The sequence below is a fragment of the Vulpes lagopus genome, chromosome 3, assembly GCF_018345385.1.
Source record: "Vulpes lagopus strain Blue_001 chromosome 3, ASM1834538v1, whole genome shotgun sequence".
Taxonomy (NCBI): domain Eukaryota; kingdom Metazoa; phylum Chordata; class Mammalia; order Carnivora; family Canidae; genus Vulpes; species Vulpes lagopus.
Window position 1 is genome coordinate 160,147,488 of NC_054826.1, and position 22,469 is coordinate 160,169,956.

A 22,469-nucleotide genomic window follows, 5' to 3' on the forward strand; every position below is an offset into this window, starting at 1 on the left:
CTCTAGCCCCTGGTAATCATAATTCTACTTACTGTTTCTATGAGTTTGGCTACTTTAGATATCTCATATAAGTGGAATCATGCAATACTTGTCCTTTTGTGATTAGCTTATTTCACTTAGCACAATGTCTTCCAAGTTCATCCACGTTCATTCAAAAGAATTGAAATCAGGATCACAAATAGGTATCTGCACTCTCATGTTCATTGCAGTATTATCCACAATAGCTAATATGTATAAACATTAAAAATGTGGTATATACCTACAATGGAGTATTATGCAGCCCTAAAAAGGAAGATAATGCTATCATACGAAGAATGGGATTTCATAGTTGGGTTGGAGATCCACACAGTAAGAAATGGAAAACTCGGACAGACCTATAACCAGCAAAGAAGTTGAATAAAAAATCTCCCAACAAAAAAGAGTCCAGGGCCAGATGGCTTCCCAGGGGAAGTCTCCGACACATTTAAAGAAAGGTTAATACTTATTCTTCTGAAACTCTTCCAAAAAATAGAAATGGAAGGAAAACTTCCAAACTCATTCTATGAGGTCAGCATACTTTGATCCCCAAACACCAGGCAAAGATTCCATTAAAAGAGAGAACTAGAGGCCAATATCCCTGATGAACATGGATACAAAACTCTCATCAAAATACTAGCAAATGGAATCCAACAGTATATTAAAAGAATCATCACCACAATCAAGTGGGATTTATTCCTGGGCTGCAAGGTGGTTCAATATTTACAAATCAGCCAACATGATACACCACCTTAATAAAAGAAGGGATAAGAACTATATGATTTTTTTTCAATAGATGCAGGAAAAGCATTTGACAAAGTACAACATCCACTCTTGATAAAACCCCTGAGCAAAGTAGGGATAAAGGGAATGTACCTCAACATTATAAAGGCCATATACCAAAAAAAAAAAACCCACAGCTAATACCATCCTCACAGGAAAAACTGAGAACATTTTCCCTAGGTCAAGAACAAGACAAGATGTCCACTCTCACCACTCTAAATAACATTGTCCTGCAAGTCCTAGCCTCAGCAATCAGACAACAAAAAGAAATAAAAGGCATCCAAATCAGGAAGGAAGAAGTCGTACTTTCACTCTTTACAGATGACAGGAAACTCTATGTAGAAAACCCAAAAGACTCCACCAAAAAATTGCTAGAACTGATAAACACAAATTTAGTAAAGTTTCAGGATACAAAATCAACATACAGAAGTCTGTTGCATTTCTATACAACAATAATGAAGCAGCAGAAAGAGAAATCAAGGAATTGATCCCACTTATAATTGCACTAAAAACCATAAGATATCTGAGGATAAACCCAACCAAAGAGGTAGAATATCTGTACTCTGCAAAGTATAAAACACTGATGAAAGATATTAAAGATGAGACAAAGAAATGGAAAAACATCCCATGCTCATGGATTGGAAGAACAAATATTGTTAGATTGTCTATACTACCTAAAGACATCTACACACTTAATGCAATCCCTAGCAAAATACCATCAGTGTTTTTCGCAGAACCTATAACAAATAATCCTAAAATTTGTGTGAAACCAGAAAAAGACCCTGAATAGCCAGAGCAATCTTGAAAAAGAAAAGCAAAACTGGAGGCATCAGGATTCTGGACTTCAAACTATATTACAAAGCGATAGTGATCAAGACAGTGTGGTCCTGGCACAGAATCAGACACATAGATCAACGGAACAGAGTGGAGAACCGAGAAATGGACCCATAGCTATGGGGTCAACTAATCTTTGACAAAGCAGGAAAGAACATCCAATGAAAGAAAGAAAAAAAAGTCTCTTCAGCAAATGGTGTTGGGAAAACTGGACAGCCGCATGCAGAAGAATGAACCTGGACCAGTTTCTTATACCAGACACAACAATAAATTCAAAATCATGAAAGACCTAAATGAGAGACAAGAAACTATCAAAATCCTAAAGGAGAACACAGGCAGCAACCTCTTTGACATCGGCCATAGCAACTTCTTACTAGACATGTCTCTTGAGGCAAGAGAAACAAAAGCAAAAATGAATATTGGAACTTCATCAAGTTAAAAAGCTTTAGTACAGTGAAGGAAACAATCAACAAAACAAAAAGGCAGCCTACAGAATGGGTTAGTTATTTGCAAATGACATATATGGTAAAAGGGTTAGTACACAAAACCAATAAAGAACTTATAAAACTCAACACCCAAAACCCAAATAATCCTGTTAAAAAATGGGTAAGAAGACATGAATCAATATTCTTTTTTTCCTCCAAAGGAGACCTACAGATGGCCAACAGACATAAGAACAGATGCTCAGTATCACTCATCATCAGGGAAATACAAATCAAAACTACAGGGAGATATCACCCGACACCAGTCAGAATGGCTAAAATTGACAACGCAGGAAACAGGTGTTGGCGAGGATGCAGAGAAAGGGGAACCCGCTTGCACTGTTGGTGGGATGCACACTGGTGCAATCACTCTGGAGAACAGTATGGAGGTTCCTCAAATAATTAGAAAAAGAAGCACTCTGTTTCCTGGCAATTGCACTACTAGGTATTTTACCCAAGGATGCAAAAATACTGATTTGAAGGAATACATGCACCAGATGTTATAGCAGCATTATGAACAGTAACCAAATTATGGGAAGAGCCCAAATGCCCTTTGACTGATGAATCGATGAAGAAGAGGTGGTAGATAGATAGTTAATTACTCAGCCATTAAAAAAAGACCAAGAGTCCCACCCTTAATCCATTGTGCCACTTAGGCACCCTGCCCCCTGTTTTTAAGAGGAAATTTCTAAAATAACAAAGAGAGGTCCAGGTCAAAACAGGCAATGGGAGCTGGATCCCTGGTTTCAGGGCTGCTAAGTTGCTGTGGGGCGCAGTGGTCCCTGTCGGTGGCCACCAAGAGGAGGAGGGCTCAGCTCACGTGGGGAAGGCTCTCACCTACTTCTAGTGCTGCTTGGTGTGCAAGTGAGCATGCTGAACCTCTTCCTGAGGTTGCACCACGGAGAGCGGGAGAGACCCAGGTCCCTCCCCCATCTCCACATCAGGGCCAGGCCCTTTCCCTGGGGAGAAACTCTCACCTGAATCCACTTCCGACTGGCTGTGAGGATGGATTAAAGAGAATCTGGCCCACTCCCCAGTGAGGACCACCGCTCTGGTTTGGACCATGACTCTGCCCTCAGACCAGAAAAGTATGTGGGACCTTACGCTCACCTCTCTTACGTGTATCAAGTGGTGACCAGAACACCGATTGTCCATCCCTTTGCTTAGACAGGAGAAGGCTTAAATAAATTACTTAGATTGGTCCATGAGAACAATAGCAACAACAACAACAACAAAACAAAAGGAGCTCAAATCACCCCAGGAACAAATTTCAAAATAAGAATGTTTTATCTAGAAAAACCTCAGGGCCTCTGGGTGGCTCGGCAGTTGAGCATCTGCCTTTGGCCCAGGGCGTGACCCTGGGGCCTGGGATCGAGTCCCACATCGGGCTCCCTGCCTGGAGTCTGCGTCTCCTCCTTCTGCCTGTGTCTCTGTATCTCTCTCTGTGGGTCTCTCATGAATAAATAAAATTTAAAAGGAAAAAAACCTCTCATGCTTTTTGAGATTCTTGAACATTCCATTCATGATTTGCAGTTTGTGCCACCTTCTTTTGTGTTTAAATAATAGAAAATTAACTGGTCTGGCCAGGGAGTGTGGTCTACTATTTCTCCAAAGCAGCGTACCAGAAAAGCAAAGCAGACTTGAATACATTATCGTCCTCCCTTGTCCCAGAGTGAATAACCCCCAAACAGCTCAATGTGTGAATTATTGAGAAATGCTATCCCACCGTGGGGAGAGACTGCTGGGGGGATGGATGTGTGGGCCTGGAGTAGTCCCTGGTGCTGCAGCCTGTCCTTGGCGCACACACACGCACACACACGCACACACACACACACACAGACACACACAAAAGAAACCATGGTGTAAAACCCCATATGGAACCAAGGCTCCAGCTGAAGCCTATTCATCAGTGCCGGTAGCTGAGGACTGTGGGTTTTAGTTTTAAAAAAATTTCCTTTTGGACTCTCCTGCTTTCCTTGTGCCTTGTCCTTTGAGATTGGAACGTTTCTTTGAATCATTGTTCTAGTATACGTTTCCGGCTCCCTGGGCTTGCTACGTAACGTTATAAATGTCTAACATTATGATGCTATATAACATTAGGTGATTATCAACAGGAATTCTGGTGCATATTGCATAGGATGTAAATATATTGGTATGAACATAGTACAGACGCATAATTCCAGGATGCTGGCCAATCTGGCAGGTGCTTCTGGTCACACCCGATCTCTTCTTGGCGGTTCTGATTAAACACAAGGGCTTTAACAACTTCAGGATTTCTAATTAAGGCACACCAGTGTTCTAGTTTTCTCTCCTTTAGTTCCTTACCTCCAGGCATTTCGTACTAGATTTCACCCTATTTGACTGCTCTCAATTTAACAACTGCTCTGGTAGGATGAGGACCTGCCGAGTAGGGTGCGTTAGAATGCGTGTGCACCAGATACTCTCCTCACCTCCAAGCGGGTTTTTGCTCCTCTGTGATTGTCAGCCAAAGAAAACTAGAGCACTTGCTTCCTTCGCTTCTTCTTATGGTTCTCATAAGTCTTAAATCCAAATGAAATTTAAAATTCCTGGGGTTGAAATTGGATTTAAGCAAATGATAGTTTACGGATTGAACATGGTTAACTGTCTCTAGGGAAGCCTCATGTCCTATTGTGCGGAACAGTAATAGGGATGCGTGTGACATTTTTTAGATAGGGCTAATGTGAGGCTTTACTGAAAATTGAAACAATATTAGAACAACTGCTAAATGAAAGAGTTAGGAATTAGAGACCTAGATATTTGGTGTACTTTACCCCCTCTCTCCCTCTCTTTCATGGATCTTAAGTAAGTCGACTCACTGCCCCTAAAAGCCTATTCTTAAGAAACTCACAGGGTACGTGAAAGCAGCAAAAGTATAGCTGGGCTTTACCAACGTAAGCTATTACAGTGTCTGTTAGCGAGCAATTATTTTTCATTATTATTCCTACTGCCATCACAAAAAAGAGTCTATGACTTCAATCAACCAGCCTGCGCTAAAACACGAGAGCATATATCTGTATGCCCTCAAGAGCAAAGGAGATTTTGCTATGAAAATTCTCACGTGCAACTTTTAATCCTCTCCAAAAGTTTGATCTTTTTCTCTTCAGTAATAAATTTTTCCTTAAGTTTCAAATAGACAATGGTGGTATTGCTTCTTACTTTTCTTAAGATATAGTTTTGGCCATCCAGACCACGTACAGGCCGGACAAGGTATAATATTAGGCCCAGGCGATACTTCAGGTGAATGTCTTGAGTGTCCTTGCTGGATCTTAGCTTGAGTTGTGATCCTTAGCAAATTATTGAGCCTCTGACAAGCGAGTTTTTCTCCAAACTTAGTTTGGCAATAACTAGTTTATAGAATGGCTGGTCATGTTACAGTTTTGAGCCATTTCATTTTTTAATGCATTGTATATATATTACTGAGTATAGTTGCAAGTCAACTCCACATAGAAAGCTTATGTAGTCAGTCCTTTACTTAATAAATAGTTCCCCCCTCCTTTTTGTAGAGGAGAGAGGTGGGAAGGTGCAGAGGGAGAGGGGGAGAGAGAGAATATTAACAGGCTCACACCCAGCCTGGGCTCGATCTCATGATCCTGAGATCATGACCTGAGCTGAAACCAAGAGTCAGATGCTTAACCGACTGAGCTACCCAGGTGCCCCAATAAACAGCACCCTTTAAATGTGTGTGTAGAAAGATGAGGGAGGGAGAAATGGAAAATGGCTTTTTTTCTTTCTTACTATATCATATATTGAGGAAGCACAGTGAAGAAAATAATAAAACCAAAAAACTTAAATTACAATTTCAAATAAAAAAATATTTGCTTGATGTTACTGGACTCCAGTCTCTAAAAAAAAAATCATACACATAAAGAACCAAGAGAGAATAGATACTAAGAATTCTGAGGGAGTTTCTTTAATCATGGCACTATGACCATTCTAATGCTACCAAAGTCTTTGATTACAGAAATACATCTGATACACCTTTCAGATTTATTGGATATAAAATGGCATATCATAATGATTTTCCCCCCTTTCTTCTATTTGTTCACTAGGTAAGATGTCATTTTGGATCCCTTTTAATTCTGTGTTCCTTTTTGTCTTTAGGAGTTGTACAGATGTTCTGTGCTGCATCATCTTCATACTGTTCATCATTGCCTACATCCTTTTAGGACTTGTGGGTGAGTAAATACAGGTATAGAAGAGATTTAAAATTTGCTAATGGGATAACTAAGTCAATGTCAGATTTTTAACATTAACCATTTTCTTCCCAAAGCCTTCGTTATGGATTATTGTCTTTTCTGTTGGGGATGTGCCCCTCCAGTACTCACTGGGCAGCAGACTCAAAGAATAATAAACACAAAGTAGTTTATTCAAAGGCAAGTCCAAATTACTTAAGTATGTATGATTGTAAAGAAGAAAAAAACTTATGATTTTTAAAAATCATTTTTACTTGTGAACTTCTATTAAGCAGCTAATTTTGTTCATGTGCTATTTACTAGTATGCACTAGGGCCTAGATTAGTTAGTACATAAACTTTTCTTTTTATAAGCACATTAAAAAGTTGGAACAATTATTAAGAATTTTACCACATAATTCATTGACATTTAAGAAGTCTTACTGTCTTTGCCTGTCAGCAAGAGATATTCTGTTATTTACTTTTAGGTTAAAGATTTTTCAATGAAGTTGGAAATGAAGAGGAAATATATAGAAATTATCTACATTTTAAAAAAAACCTACCAAAGGATAGTAAATATTTTCTATAAAATGGTCTCACAATTGCATGTGAATATATCTCTTTTCCCCTCTGAGACTGAAGTCCTGTCCCTTAGATGCTGACTTAGGAAACTTTGATATATTATTATTAGAGCAGGGCCAAGAAAACTTCAATAATTCTAGTACCAATAATGAATGGGCTAGAGTTAGTGTGGACAGAAAGCATAAGCAGAAAGAAGGCTGTGCCTACCTGGGAACTGGGGAAAATGCTCTTCCGTGTTCTTCAGTTTTATCTCCCAATAACAGAAATATTTTGAGAAGAGCAATTGAAAGTAATTTCCAAAAGATCATCTCAGGAATACCATGCAGTAACTATACAGAATTGGAGAACTCAAAAAAAGTAAGGCAGGAAGAAAAGTAGGGAGAGAAGAATAAAGGAGAATAAACCACAAACTAACTAAACTAAATAATGAACTCTAAATAATGAATAATAGAACTAAATAATAATAGAACTAAATAATGTTCTCTGAGATCTCCCGAAGGTTCCTTTGCTATTTCTTCAAAGCATTTAAACTTCTAAACATGAAGGCAGATGTAGCACAATACACAGCCTATAAATTGAAAATCATAATAACAAATTTTCTTATGCAACTAAAAGAATTTTAGTTTAAATTTGGGACACATCTTTCTTGTCTCTGATTTTTTTTATTGCTTTTACTTTTTGTCAGGGAACTGAAACTTTTTTAAGGGAGATGTGTGGGATTTTTTTTTTAAGATTATATTTATTTATTTGACAGAGGGAGAGCACAAGTAGTCAGAGTGGCAGGCAGAGGGAGAGGGAGACGCAGACTCCTTGTTGAATGGAGAGACTGATATGAGGCCCAATATGGTCCTGAGATCAGGACCAGAGTCAAGGCAGGTGCTTAACTAACTGAGCCACCCAGGTGCCCCCTTTCCTATTTTAATAACTTATTGTAAATTTTTTTAAAGGTTTTATTTATTCATGAGAGAGAGAGAGAGAGGCAGAGACACAGGCAGAGGGAGAAGCAGGCTCCATGCAGGGAGCCCAATGTGGGACTCGATCCTGGGTCTCCAGGATCACACCCCGGGCCGAAGGCAGGCACTAAACCACTGAGCCACCCAGGGATCCCCTATAAATTTTTTTTATGAATGTTGAAACAACATGAAAGCTGAAAATTTATTTCACTATGTAGATAAGTTCACAACAATGAACAGGTAAAAGAAGACTTGGAGTCAAGTTGATGTAGGGTTTCCTTGTATTATTTGTTTGACTTGGGCTCGCTCATTTCTTAACCTCTATTTTCTTATCTGTGAAGTAGGGAAACACCACCTACTTTGCAGGGCTGCTGTGAGGAGTGAATGAAATGATATCCAGGGACACTGATAATGGTACATAATACTTCTGGGCAGCATTTCATTTGCTATCACTGTGTAATGTAGTTCTGAATTTTAATAAATTGCCTTTAAATGTAATTTGCTATATTGTTTCTATGGCAACCCATCATTTCGGTTATTAAAGTCTGAATGCACTCAGGAACTTCATAAGGATGTCATACGGTGCCTGGAATCTTTTTGTCAGGAGATCTCATGGCATAACAAATATGAGATCTCCATTTCCAGATCTCTGAGATCTCCATTTCTCAGAGTCAGTGTGTTGTTATCCACAGAGAAAGGTGTTCTGTCCTTGTCTAGAGCTGGGAAAGCCGCTGTCCCTCTCTCTCCTGTTGACACAGTAGAGAAAAGGGATGAGGGTGCACCCCATCATTCCCCCCCCGGAGCAAGATAAGAACTTGGCCTCTTTAAGATCTCCAGATTCGGTTTATAAATACCTTAATTCACATAATTGGAAGATAAATGTTCCTCAATGAAACTGGAGGATAAATGTTCCTCAATAAAAAACTGTTCAATGTTGGATTTAGTGATTCTTCCAAATTAATCCTGATATCACTGATTAAAATGAATAACTCACAAAACTTACTAAAATATATATATATATTTATTTAGTATATAAATGTACATATATACACACTTCCCTCATTCCTGAACTACGAATAACCTAACTAGTCTAAGATAAACTTAACTCTTCAGTTATGGCCTACGTTGGATTAAAAGAAAATGAAGGAAAATGATTAGCAGGGGTTACCAGGAGTGTGAACACTTTTTTTTTTTTGATATGAGAAAATAAATACTCTCACCTGATTGATGAAAGATGATGCTAACTCAGTTTCACTGATGTGTTGTGAGTAGTGTGAAAGTCAATAAAAGGAAAGCTTGTTTAAAGTGGGGTGGGGAAGCCAGCAGAGGAGCTCTCCCGTCTGCCACTCCCCATTGATGGTAAATCCAACAGGAGGAGAGGTACCCCCAAGTCACCACTCCTTCATTTATTGAAAAAGATACGTGTTTTTATTTTATTGTCAAATTTTCATTCCAGTATAGTTAACATGCGGCGTTATATGAGTTTCAGATGTACAGTATAGGGATTCAACAAGGTCAGTACCACTTGAGCTGCTACTTTAGGAACCCGAGGGAGGAAGGAAAGTTCTCTCCCCCAGCAACAGCCCAGCCAATGAGAGGCACTCAACTCAGCCAAGGAGAAACCGCTGTACTTCAAATTCCAGGGGAATCCAATGGACTTTTTTTGTTTATAGTAGCCCTCCCAGCTTCCTTTTTCACTCTATAAAGGTGTGTTCATCGCCTTTGCTCAGCTCTGCTGTAGCTTGCTCCGTTGTTCCCAGGTAAGCCCCATTTTTGCTGGTAAGACAACTGATGGTTTTATTTTTAAGGTTCATAGGAGTTTGACCTCTTTTGCCATTTTGTGAGATCAGGACCTTCTAAAGGTGTGTCTTTTGTCCATTTCTTTTCATAAAACGTTTTACCATGAAAGAGCCATGTTTCTCAAAAATTCTACTGAGGAAAAAAAAAAACCAACCCTGTTCTTTGCCCTTTATGTGGAATATGGCCAGCTAGGGTAACACTTGAATGCAACAAAGGCACTTGACATTCGGCTAATGAAAAGCAGAACCTCTGTTCAAGTGAGTAAAGTGGAGTCTGGGTAGAAGGTAATCACATCTCCTTGAAAGATCAAACTAATGTTTATGATAATAGCGCTCTTCTGTCCCACTTCACTGATGGTTGCTATCCAATTATTGTACTAACTAGAAAAATGAATAGGAATATTTATTATGCAAATTGTCCTTTGTTATCCTTGTGCAATAATACAACTTTAATATTTAATAGATTTTTATTTCCTCTTTTTAAAAGAATTTTAATTCCAGTATAGTTAACATACAGTGTTAGGAGTTTCAGGTATACATTAGAGTGATTCAACAATTCTATACATTACCCAGTGCTCGTGTGTGTTTAAGATTTGACCTATTCATGAGAGCTACCGAGAGAGAGGCAGAGACACAAGCAGAGGGAGAAGCAGGCTCCATGCAGGGAGCCCGATGTGAGACTTGATCCCCAGACCCGAGGTCCTACCCTGAACTGAAGGCAGATGCCCAACCACTGAGCCACCCAGGGGTCCCAAGTGTACTCCTCTTAATCTGCTTCACCTATTTCATCCATCCCCTCACTGTTCTCTCCTCTCGTAATCCTTTTTCTCAATAGTTAAGAGTCTTTCTGGTTTCCCTCTTCATTTTTTCCTGTTTGTTTCTTAAATTCCACAGATAAGTGAAATCATATGGCATTTGCCTTATTTTTTTCTTTTCAAGTATATTCCAGTTGAGTATTTACGTATGAAGCCCTTAGGGTCCAAAGTTTGGTTTGGGTTTTACTTTTCAGTCTTAGAAAAAATTATCCCTAGTAGTTGAGGTGATAGGACATTAAAATGAAAAGTAAAATAATGTAAATCAAGAACTCTCACAGTGCTAGGAGGGACCCAGACCATGTGAAGAAGCCATATGTAGGGGTCCTAATCATCAATCTCAGCTGAATTCCCAGCAATCAATGGTGTTTACTGTTCACTCTGTAGGGTTTCAGGTGATTGGAGTCCCTGTCAACATATGACTGTATGGAGTCCCTGTCCCCAGCTGAGCCTTTCCCAAAATTTCTGACTGCCAAAATCATGAGCAAAATAAAATGATTGTATCAAGCCAGTGGGTTTGGAGGTATAAAAATAAGCAGAACAAAATTTTGTACCTGGAAGTGGGATGTTGCTTCACAAAACCTGAAACAGCGGAATTTTTAAACCAGGGCATGTTCAGAAGCATGATGGATTTTGAGGAAACTGTCAGGGTTTGAAGGAGAGTGAGAAAAATGCGATTAGAAACAGGAGAGAAGGGCACCTTGCTACATAGTGGTGACAGTTTGGCAATGCTGCCGCAGACAGTAATGTGGGAAGTCGGAGATCTACCTCGTGAATTCAGGGATCTAGCTGAAGATCACGCTTAGGAGTGGAACCAAGCCTGAAGAGCCCCATTCACACCTGGCCCTGACTCAGGTGATGAGATCCAGACTTCAAACCTGAGCCTGATGCTTTAATTGGATGAGACTTCCGGGGATTGTGGGAGAGTATAAACATATTTGATTGCAGTGGGAATGTAAAAAATGTGGCCGGAGGCTGGACTAAGGTAGTTTTAACACATGGCCGGGACTTCTTTGCCCTTCTTTCTGCTGAGAGGTATGGGTCTGTGTCTCTTCCCCTTGAATCTGATGAAGCTTGGGATTCCTTCTCCAATTCCTCCAAGCCAAATAAGACCAGTTAAGGGCCTTGATGTGCAAATGATTTATAGATCAGTTGCAAAGGACTCAAGGAAGGGCATCATGAATCCAACGGCACTTCTCAGTAGACTTTGGAAGTACCAAGTACAGAAAGGAGACTTTGCATAATTCAGTCATAAATCCTTCATACAATGAGGTAGAGAATAAAGAAAATAGCTTAATTAATAACCAAATGTGGTCAAACTTGACCTCATCATTTCTGGTATAAAGTATGTGGGGTAATACGGTCACTTGGATGCTTTTGCACTCATTGCTTCAGGAAATCCAGCCTATCCTCCTCTTGACTGACTTGAACTGTCCCCAACTGCCAAGAAGGGTGAAGTCTCACTTCTAGTGTCAAGGTGGAAAGTGAGACCCTGTAGTCTACTGGAGATCTAACATTTTGGTGGTGCCATTTGGTGTCCTTTCTTAGTCATGCGTTCATCAGGATTCTTCTACTCCTATAGTCGCTTCCTACAATACAATCCAAATATATAGCTTTTGAGTCTTTATGCGGTGCTCAGCCATTTCTCCCCAAAGCACTGCTAGGGTCTGAATGAATGCAGCCCCTACTCTTAGACTGTGGCATTAAGCCTAGGGACCAGCTCAGGCTCTACTCTCATGGCAACTTCCTTTTGGGGTATTTGTATTCCTCTTGGCCTTAGACCTAGTTCAGGTCAATCCTACCTATCCTAAATTGAAATCTCATAAAAGTTGGAGTACTCGTCCGTTTCTCATGAAGAAAATTGGTCTTCCCTATCCCAAGGAATTTGAAAAAAGGAGAAACCATGTTTTTATAACTGAGAGGTCACTCAAGTGAACTTCTGAAAGACAAAGATAATCCCAAGGTGACTTTGATTTTGTCTATATACAGAAATAGTGAACAGTTTGCCCTACTAATAAATATAATTTAAAAAAATAAGTTATGCCTCACCAGGCATCCTATTCTAGTTTGTGATCTTGGGGGTATGATCCTAATGTTCATGGTAAGGGGAAACTGGTAATGGACAGCAGCTCTGACAGGACATCCCAGTATGTTAGTCTACTTTGAAACTAAAATGTGCTTTCCTATCAGATCACAGCTTAGAAATGTTTTGGCAAAGAAAAACTATTTCTAAAGTAAGAAATTTAAAGAACTCTAATTCTTTATTTTTAAAATTGTTCTAGTAAGATTTTTCTTTTTTAAGATTTTTTCTTTTTAAAATTTTAATTCCAGTATAGCTAACATACAGTGTTATATTAGTTTCAAAAGTCCAGTGTAGTGATTCAACAATTCTGTGCATGACTCAGGGCTCATAAGTGTACCCTTAATCTGCTTCATTTATTTCACCCATCCCCCCACCCACCTTCCCTCTGGTAACCATCAGTTTGTTCTTTATAGTTAAGTCTATTTCTTGGGTAGTCTGGTTTTGTTGTTGTTTTCTTTTTCTTAAATTCCACATGTGATGGAAATCGTAAAGCAGAAATAATGTTATTGCTCCAAACACTGGTTTTCTAGGAGACAGCTGATATGTCAAGGTGCAGAGAACCTTGGAGGAAGGGAGTGGTTGAGGCAGGGAATGTCTGGGGGCGAGAAGGCTGCAAGGAAGGTGGTGAGTGGTCTTAGCACCGCAGGGTTGGGAGCAGAGGGAGTCTGAATTTGTCTTTCTCGGACTTCACTTAGCAATCTATTTTTTTTACTCTCATGATGTTGCAAATGGCAGCATCTCATCCTTTTTATGGCTGAGTAATATTCCATTTTGTGTTTTGTGTGTGTGTGTGTGTGTGTGTGTGTACCACTTTATCCATTCATTCATGGACAATTGGGCTGCTTCCATAATGTGGCGATTGGAAATGATCCTGCAGTAAATTTAGGGGAGCATATGTCTTTCCAACCTAATGTTTTCATATTCTTTGGATAAATACCCAGTAGTGGAATTACTGGATCATATGGTTGTTCTATTTTTAAGTTTTTGTGGAACCTCCGTACTGTCTTCCTCAGTGACTGCAGCCGTTTGCATTCCCATGAGCAGTGCATGAGCATTCCTATCTCTCCACATCCTGCCCAAGGAACTTGTTTCTTGTGTTTTTGATTTTAGCCATTCTGACAGGCGTGAAGTGATACCTTATTGTGGTTTTGATTTGCATTTTTACTGATGATTAGCAATGTTCAGCGTCCTTTCATGTGTCTGTTGGCCATCTGTAGGTCTTCTTTGGCAAAAAGTCTGTTCCTATCTTCTGCCCAATTTTTAATTGGATTATTTGTTTTGAGGTGTGTGAGTTTCTTTATATATTTTGGTGACTACCCATCATTGGATATGTCATTTGCAAATATCTTCTTCCATTCAGTAGGAATGAAGGTTGCTTTTTAGTTTTGTTATTGTCCCCTTTGCTATGTAGAAGCTTTTTATTTTGGTATAGTCCTAATAGTTTATTTGTGCTTTTATTTCCCTTATGAGACCTATCTAGGAAAGTGTTGCTATGGCCAATGTCAAAGAAATTAGTGTTTGTGCTGTCTTCTAGGATTTTTACAGTTTCAGATTTCATATTTAAGTCCTTAATCCATTTTATTTTTGTGTATGGTCTTAGAAAGTGATTCAGGTTTTTTTTCCTTTTTTCCTTTTTCTTTTTTCTTTTTTTTGCATATGGCTGACCAGTCTTCCCAAGCTATTTGTTGAAGAGATTATCTTTTCCCATTGCATATTCTTGCCTCCTTTGTCGAAGATTTGACTATATGATTATGGGTTTATTTCTAGGTGCTCTATTCTGTTTCATTGATCTATGATTTATTTTCATGCTAGTCTCACGCTGTTTTGATGCTACAACTTTGTAGTATATCTTGAAATTTGGGATTGTGAAACCTCCATCTTTGTTCTTTTTCAAGATTTCTTTGGGTATTAGGGGTCTTTTGTGTCCCATAAATTTTTAGAATTGTTTGTTTCAGTTCTGTAAAAACTGCTGTTGGTAGTTTTATAGGGATTGCATTAAATCTGCAATTGTTTAGGGTAGTAAAGACATTTTAACAATCTGTTGTTCCAATCCATGAGCATGAAGTATCTTTCTGTTGGTTTTTACTGTCATCAAGGTCTTTCCTCAGTATTTTATAGTTTTCAGAGTACAGGTCTTACACCTGCTTGGCTAAGCTTATTCCTAGGCATTTTATTATTGTTGGTGCAATTGTTGTTTTCTTAATTTCTTTTAACTTCATTATTTGTGTATAGAAATACAATGAATTTTTGTATATTGATTTTGTAACCTGTGACCTTACTGAATTCATTAGTCAGTTCTAGAGTTTTACTTCTTCCTTATCATTTTGGATGGCTTTTCTTCTTTGTCTGATTTCTGGACTTCTAGTACTCTGTTGAATAAAAATGGTTGGTGGACACCCTTGTCTTGTTCCTGATCTTAGGGGAAAAGCTCTGTTTTTCAGCATTGAGTATGATGTTAACTGTGGGTTTTTCAGTTATGGCCTTTATTATGTTGAGGTATGGTCCCTCCAAACCTACTTCTTTGAAGGTTTTTACATAAACGGGTGTTATATGTATCACATGCTCTTTCTGCATCTATTGAAATGATGGTTTTCATATGGTTTTTATCTTTTCTTGATGTGATGTGTGTATCCTATTGACTGATCTGCAAATAATGAACTACACTGTATCCCAGGAACAAATCCTCTTTGGTCATGGTGAATGATTTTTTTTTAATGTATCGTTGGATTTGGTTTGCTAATGTTTTGTTGAGGATTTTGCATCTATGTTCCTCAGAAAGACTAGCTGGTAGTTCTCTTTGTAGTATCTTTATCTGGTTTTGTATCAGGGTAAATCTGGTCTCAGAGAATGAATTTGGAAGCTTTCTTTCCTCTTCTGTATTTTGGAATGGTTTGAGAAGATTATTGCCTCTTCCTTAGTTGTTTGGTAGAATTCACCCATGAAGACATCTGGTCTAGGACCTTTGTTTATTAGGAGTTTTTTGATTACTAATTTGATTTCATTGCTGATAATTGGTCTATTCAGATTTTCTATTTCTTCCTCGTTCAGCTTTAGAGGTTATATGTTTCTAGGAATTTATCCATGTCTTCTAGGTTGTTCAATTTGTATATATTTTTTCATAATATTTTCTTATCCTTTGTGTTTCTATGGTATTTGTTATTTCTCTTCTGATTATGTTTAAGCCCTCTGTCTTTCCCTCCCTCCCTGCCTCTCTTTGGGTGAGTCTGGGTAAAGGTTTATCCATTTTGTTGATCTTTTCAAAGAACCAGTTCCTGGTGTCACTGATCTGTTCTATTTTTTTTTTTTAGTTTATATTTTGTTTATTTCTTATGTAATCTTGTTTCCTTCTGGTTTGGGGCTTTGTTTTTCTTTTTCTAGCTTTATTTGTTTATTTACTTGAGGTACAGAGAGAGAGAGAGAGAGGTAGAGACATAAGTAGAGGGAGACTGATAGACTTCCAGGGTTCCCCTAATGTATAATTGTCTTTTTTTTTTTCCTCTTGCAACCTTTGAGGTTCCTTATCACTTTTTTTTTTTTTTGCCTTTAATTATGTGTCCTGGTGTGGACCTCCTTGGGTTGATTTTGTTGAGGCTTCTCTGTGCCTCTTGGATCTGGATTTCTGCTTCCTTCCCCAGATTTGGGAAGTTTTCACCTATTTCCTCAAATTTTCTGCCCCTTTTTCTCTCTCCTCTTTCTGGGATCCATATAATGTGAATCTTATTATGCTTGATGGTGTCACTGAGGTTCCCTAGTCTATTTTCATTTTGTATTTTTTTTTCTCTTTCTCTTCTGTTCAGTCAAATTGCTTTCCATTACTCTGTCCTCCAGGTCACTGATCCATTTCTCTGTTTTCTCTAGTCTACTATTTATTCTATCTGGTGTATTTTTAATTTTGGCTACTGTTTCTTCATCTCTGACTCTTTGTTTTCTGTCTCTGTGTTGAGGGTCTCACTGAGGTCCTCCACTCTTAAGTCCCCTGAGTATTTTTGTGACCCTTATTTTAAATTGTTTATCAGACATATAGACTAATTATCTCCTTACATTTAGCTCTCTGGTTGTGATTTTGTCCTGTTGTTATGTTTGGGACAGATTCTACTCCTTCATTTTATGTAACTCTGTGTCTCTTTCTATGTATTAGAAAGTCGGCTATGTTTCATGCTCTTGAAAGCCATGGGCTTTTGAAGAAGAGGTTCTGTAGGGCCTTGCAGTGTGATGTTCCCTGTTCACCAGAACCTGGTGCTTCAGGGTTGTCTCCTATGTGTGTTGCATACACTCTTCTATTGTAGCTGAGCTGCATTTACCTTTATGTGACTTGTCTGCAGTGTCTCTTTGTCGTGAGCAGCATTTAGTACCTGTGTGGTTAATAGGCCATTCTGGGACCACCTTGTGGCCTGAGTTGAGTCAGACTAGCTGTTTGCCAGAGCTAAGGTGGCACCCAACTTCAGTGTGTTTTCCTTGTGTTGTCCTCTGAACAGTTTTTATTGGTGGGTGGGGCTGCAGTCAGATCAGATGTCTGCCCCCAGCACCTTATTGGGGTTCCAGTCAGTCTGGTGCATGTGGTTATCTTTCCCTCTTCCTGGGTTAGGAGTCACTTCGGAGTTGTACTGGTCCCTGTTAGGACTGTGCCAGGCTTGTGGCACTGCCTTGGGTGTTCTCCGGCCAAGGGTATGTTGGAAAGCACAGGTGCATGGGGGAATGTGTGGGCAGTGCGTGTGGTGGCAGCAGTGTCCTCACTGGTCCACTTCGGAGTGCACCGGCAGCTGCCTGGGAGAGTTTCTGCTGAGGCTGATAGGGATGGAGGGGGCAGGTCTACAGAAGCCCACGGGGAGCACGCACACCGTATCAAGCTAGGTGGAAAGTGTTCAGGTTGCACTGGTTCCTGTAGGTGTCTGCGTATTTAGGTAAGGAGTGGAGGAAGGAAACGGCACCTGCCAGCTCTTTCACTCTCGAAGTCTCTCAAGGATACCTGCCCACAGGGTCTGAGAGTAGCAAATACATGTCCACCCCCTATATCCCAGGCATTTTTTTTTAAAGTGCTGCTTCTAGGGGCACGTGGCTCTGGCTCAGTTGGTAGAGTATGTGACTCTTGATACTTGGGTTTTTCGAATCCCATTTTGGGTGTAAACATTACTTAAAAATTTAAAAAAACTGCTACTGTGTTGTCTCAGTGGGGCTGTTCTTTGTGCTATCTCTTTAAAGGTGGGGACTCTGTGTTTTGTGGCCCTCCAGCTCTCCTAGAGCCAAGCTGCTGATTTTAACGTTCCAGATGTTAAGCCCCATGTTTATTAGAACTTCCAAAGTTAGTCCCCTTTGGTTTTCAAAGCCAAATATTATGGGTATCTGTATTCCAGGAGCCTGGTGTGCAAGGTTCTGTTTCTCTCCCTTCCCTGTGCCTGTGGCATCCTTCTCTCCCATGGACAGTCCTGTGGGTCTTCTAGCTCCTGACTGCATTTCCACCCTCCCTACGCTCTGGATGGGGGCTTTTCTCTGTATGTAGCTATGGAGAGTCTATTCTTCCAATCTTTGGGTTGTTTTCTGGGTGTTTACACTGATGTGGATATTATCTAGTAATATCCGTGGAACAAGGCGAGCTTAGGGTCCTCCCCATTCTTTTCCCCAGAATCAAGTAAGCTTTTATTAATGAAAAACTTATTATATTTATAATTAACCAAAACCAATATTAAATGTCACCTTTTCATTCCTTACAAATATAGAAGCATTTATAAATTAGATACCTACACTTCCTCTTGTTTTGGAAGTCTTCATTTTAAGAAAGATAGCCCTTAGTTTGAACTGTTGCTTGAACAGAATTTTTTAGTGTTGAGTGAGATTTTTTTTTCTGTTTGTTATATTTTGCTGATTGCATGTATTCCAGATCTTTTTACGTAGAATATTGTTAGCACGAGAGAGACTGATTTGTACTCAAGGACATGACCCTAAGCCCGCCATTGGGTAGAAGAGGCCACCTGTGAAATGATAAACAACATTTTTCTTATCCGGGCAACGGGATGTGGGGCTGCTTCCAAACATGTTTCTACAGCAGAAGTGTCATCAACACAGATTTTCAAATTCGGTATCATGTGTCCTATTATCTGCTTCATTGCATTTGTAAATTGCTTGTGTTAAAAAGCCATAAGCACAATTTGGCAGGCCTGTTTCCCACATATTAAAACAGTTAAAATGTACCTTTAAGGGATACAAAATAATGATTTGAAAGCCAACATTCCCAACTAGCAAGTGTTTAGGGAATGCCTTAGCTGCCCCAAACAGATTTGCAGTTAATTTTTAAGTGTCAGTGCAAGCAGTTGGTCTAATCACATTTTCTCCTTGACAGAGGGCTTTTTAATGGCTGCAACTTCTGACTCAACCCTAGAGCACAACAGGAACATGCTTTGCAAATGTTGAAAATGCGAGATAATTCTAGATAATAATGCTTGCTCCTGGTACTTCAGTAATCTACATTTCCTTGATAGGAGCGAAAGGATAATTTGCCCAAACAAAGTGTTTTTTACCCATCTCTTACCGGTCTTTGCTTATCTGCTATGAATGACCCAAATAGGAGTGTTTTACAAATAACTTTTCTTTCTCTTACACACACACACACACACACACACACACACACACACACACGAATATACCAGCTTTGCTTAAAGTGGTCTTTCAAAGTTATTTCCAAAACAGAAAATTAAGGGGAATAGATAATTGATCTAGATTTGTGTCGATGTCGTTTAGTTTTATTCGCCAATGCAACCTAGACACTTTAATTCTAGAGCCTATGCTCTTAACCACCATACTACACTGACTCTATTTAATGAAGAAGATAAGGATTAAGTAATAAAGGTTACTAAAGGAGGGTGCAGACCAGAACCCCATGATATTCTCCTACAGCTTTTCGCTCTCTCTCTCCTTCTCTTCCCCTCCTAATTTCACTTACAGAGTTGGGCTTAAAACAGCAAGCGTCAGAGAAGTCAGTGGAAATTGGGTATTCTTTTGCAACCAAAAACCATGAATAATCTAATAGCTTCAGTCTTAACCCTGTGAGACTGAGTATGTGTTCACTGCAGTGTCAATGTTTACATTCAGTGGTTGTTTGCAAAAGTAACCTCTAAGTACCCACTAAAGACAGGAACACCTTTTTATGCCAACAGATACCTATTAATATAGCCTTGTTTTTTTTCCCCTTCAGTTAGTGCTTGTCCTATAGAGTAAATAAAATGTCAGACAGTATCTCATTCTGGGGGATTTTTTTTTGGCCAGGAAGACTTCAAATGATTTGATGGATCTTTTAAAAGAGATGTACTTATTAGTAAATATCCATTAATATTGCATGTAGCATTTTTAGATGTAATAAATTATATCAGTTTTCCAGAATGATGAGAGCCCTTCCTTCATATAAAGTAAGGGGATGTTGCCAATTATGGAACTACAATTAAGCAAGGAAACACCAAGATGAGTAATACCGAATGTGTGGTGGTGACCTTGAGTTTTTCTAGGAAAATTTGAAGAGGAAGAGAACAGAGCCTCTGCTGTGGATTGTATGCTGGCACTAACAACCGTGTTATGCTAAAACCATCTCTCTGTAGTTCGTTATAGAGAATAAGAATCTGTCTCTCTGCATCTGGATCCATGAGTCAGCCTGTGTATGCACCACACTGCTTTCCTTTTCCTTCCCAGAACCCATCATGCCCCACCTCTCACGAGGCCTTTGTCCATGTGTCCATTTGATGGAAGCCTCATTGTCTTGTCCCTCCATTCATTTTTTTTTTCCTTAGGTCTCAGCTCCTGCATTACCTCTTCACAGACCTCCTCCCTGGCCTCTCTCATTTGGTCATTGACGTCTGTGAATCCCTCTTTGTACCATTTTTACCCCTTTTGCAATGCTTATCAGAATTGAAATTTCATGTTTGTTTGTGCAATTTTTTCATCAAGATCTCTTCCTCCCGCCCCCCGCCGCCCCCAAACTCTAGGCTCCGGAAGAACAAGGGCCCTTATCTACCTGGGGTCTAGCATAGTGCTGACACATAGTAGGCATTCAAAAAATATTCATAGAATGAATGAAGAAAAGAAGGAATAAATTTCTGTCCTCATTTCCAACTACTTCTTTACCTTAAAAAAATCCATTTTCCAATATAAATAAAAACCTTAAACAGGTTATGAATAGTGATAGACCAACATTGTCTAGAATAACTAGAAAAAGTAAAGGAAGCAGCACAGAGTCAGTCTTGCTCATAAAGAAAACAACAAAGATGTGAAAAGGTTATTTTCTTGGATATTTGGTGGTTTTTCCATTTTCTCTCAATTCTTTGTCTATTTTTTTGACAAATCTTTCTTAAAAGTATGCATTTTTCCTCTTTTACTTCCTACCCCCACTTCTCCCATTTCAGACTCTGAAATTCAGATTGTATGTCTTTCTGCTCTTTTGCTGCCCTGTGTGGCAGTAAATTCTGACAAGAGGATCTGATATCTTATGCCTCTGGTTATTCTGTTTACTTTTTTGTTTTTAATGAAATCTTAAATGTCTTGTTGAAGAGACATTTGGATAGGCTGGTCACTTGTTACGAATACAGGCTGGGTATTTTTCTTTCTCTCCTCTGGGATCCTTCTCTACTTGCTCTTCACTCTGCTCTGTCCCCTAAGAAACTAGCCTATAACCTTATAGGGATTACATCAACAGGCTCCTCCAGTATGGCTTGGCCAGTGGGAGGTATCAATGATCGATGGGAAGGTGGGAGAGTGAGTTTGCAAAATGTATTCTTCTGGCTCTCTTGCTGGTGAGTCCCCTCAGGTTAGCTATACCACTCTCTCTAAGGCTTCAAGGCTTATCAGTTAGCTTTTTCCATTTGGCTTCTCTTTCTGGATTTGGGTAAACTCTTCCCCCTTTGCCACTTTAGTCATGGAGGTGAAAACAGCTCCCAATTGTTGCTAGCCTCTGGGTTCTGCATCATCTCTTGTTTACCATAACCCTACCTATACTTTTATAAATATTTCCTGAACTCCCTACAGTTTTTGTGTGGGTATAACATGTATTTCCTGCTAGAATCTTGCTGTATTCTAAAAAAAAAAAAAAAAATAACAACCCAACCTTGAAAGGTATTACTTCCTAAGTAGTACTTTAAATGGATCTTCTGTAGGGTATTCCACTATTCCATAAGGCTGGCTGATTCAGAGTTGGGTTATCCATTGCTGGCAAATTTGTCACATAAGCATTAATAGGAGCCAAGCCAACCTTTGTGAATAAAACTCCATGTTATCAAAATCCCCACCTAACCTTCATCCCTATGGTCATGATTACTTTTTCACAAAATCATTTGAGTGCCTTAATATTTAATCATCGAGAGATCCCTCTGCAAAAGGGTCTTTACTAAGTAACCATATGAAACATCAATATCTTCATAGTCCAGGTCCATTTGGAGTTCAGTCTTTCTAATTGTTTCTCAAACTTACTTGCCACTGACTGTCTGATGTTTTTCTTTTTTGTTTTTATTTTCAAGTTCATGATAACATGGCCAAATTGTTGGCTTCTGTTTATGAATAAATGATTCAGGTCATCTCTTCCAGTCAAAGTAGATAATCAGGAATATTTCCCCTGACCAGTGCCAACAGATTCTGTTTAGCCGTCTATAAATCTAGTTTAATCTTTTTCTTTCCCAATTATAAGACCCCTTTCATGAGCCATAGGTACATGTTAAGACAGCACCTCAGGAGTCAACACACTATTATTGTAAGCCATCTTTTTATGTAACTTTCTTGTACCTTCATGACTTTCTCAAGCACTGTATGAATAGATCACTTCTACCCAATAACGGAGTGCTGCTGGGCTTGATGAATCCGATAACATTTAGTTTATGATGGGCTTCTTAGATCATTGAGTAATCATTCAGGGTCCGGGAGCAACTTCTCAAAAGAATAATTATTTGCTTGAAACCACATGAGT

The 22,469-nt window shown here is 39.2% G+C and overlaps 1 protein-coding gene across 1 annotated transcript in view; it reads left to right on the forward strand.

The window, feature by feature from the left end:
* SLC44A5 (solute carrier family 44 member 5) overlaps positions 1-22,469 on the forward strand; it is a 110,814-nt gene that overhangs the window by 11,536 nt on the left and 76,809 nt on the right. The window contains exon 2 of the mRNA XM_041749495.1: positions 6,237-6,310. Within this exon, the coding sequence (XP_041605429.1) occupies positions 6,237-6,310 (74 nt within the window). The remainder of the gene's footprint in view (positions 1-6,236; positions 6,311-22,469) is intronic.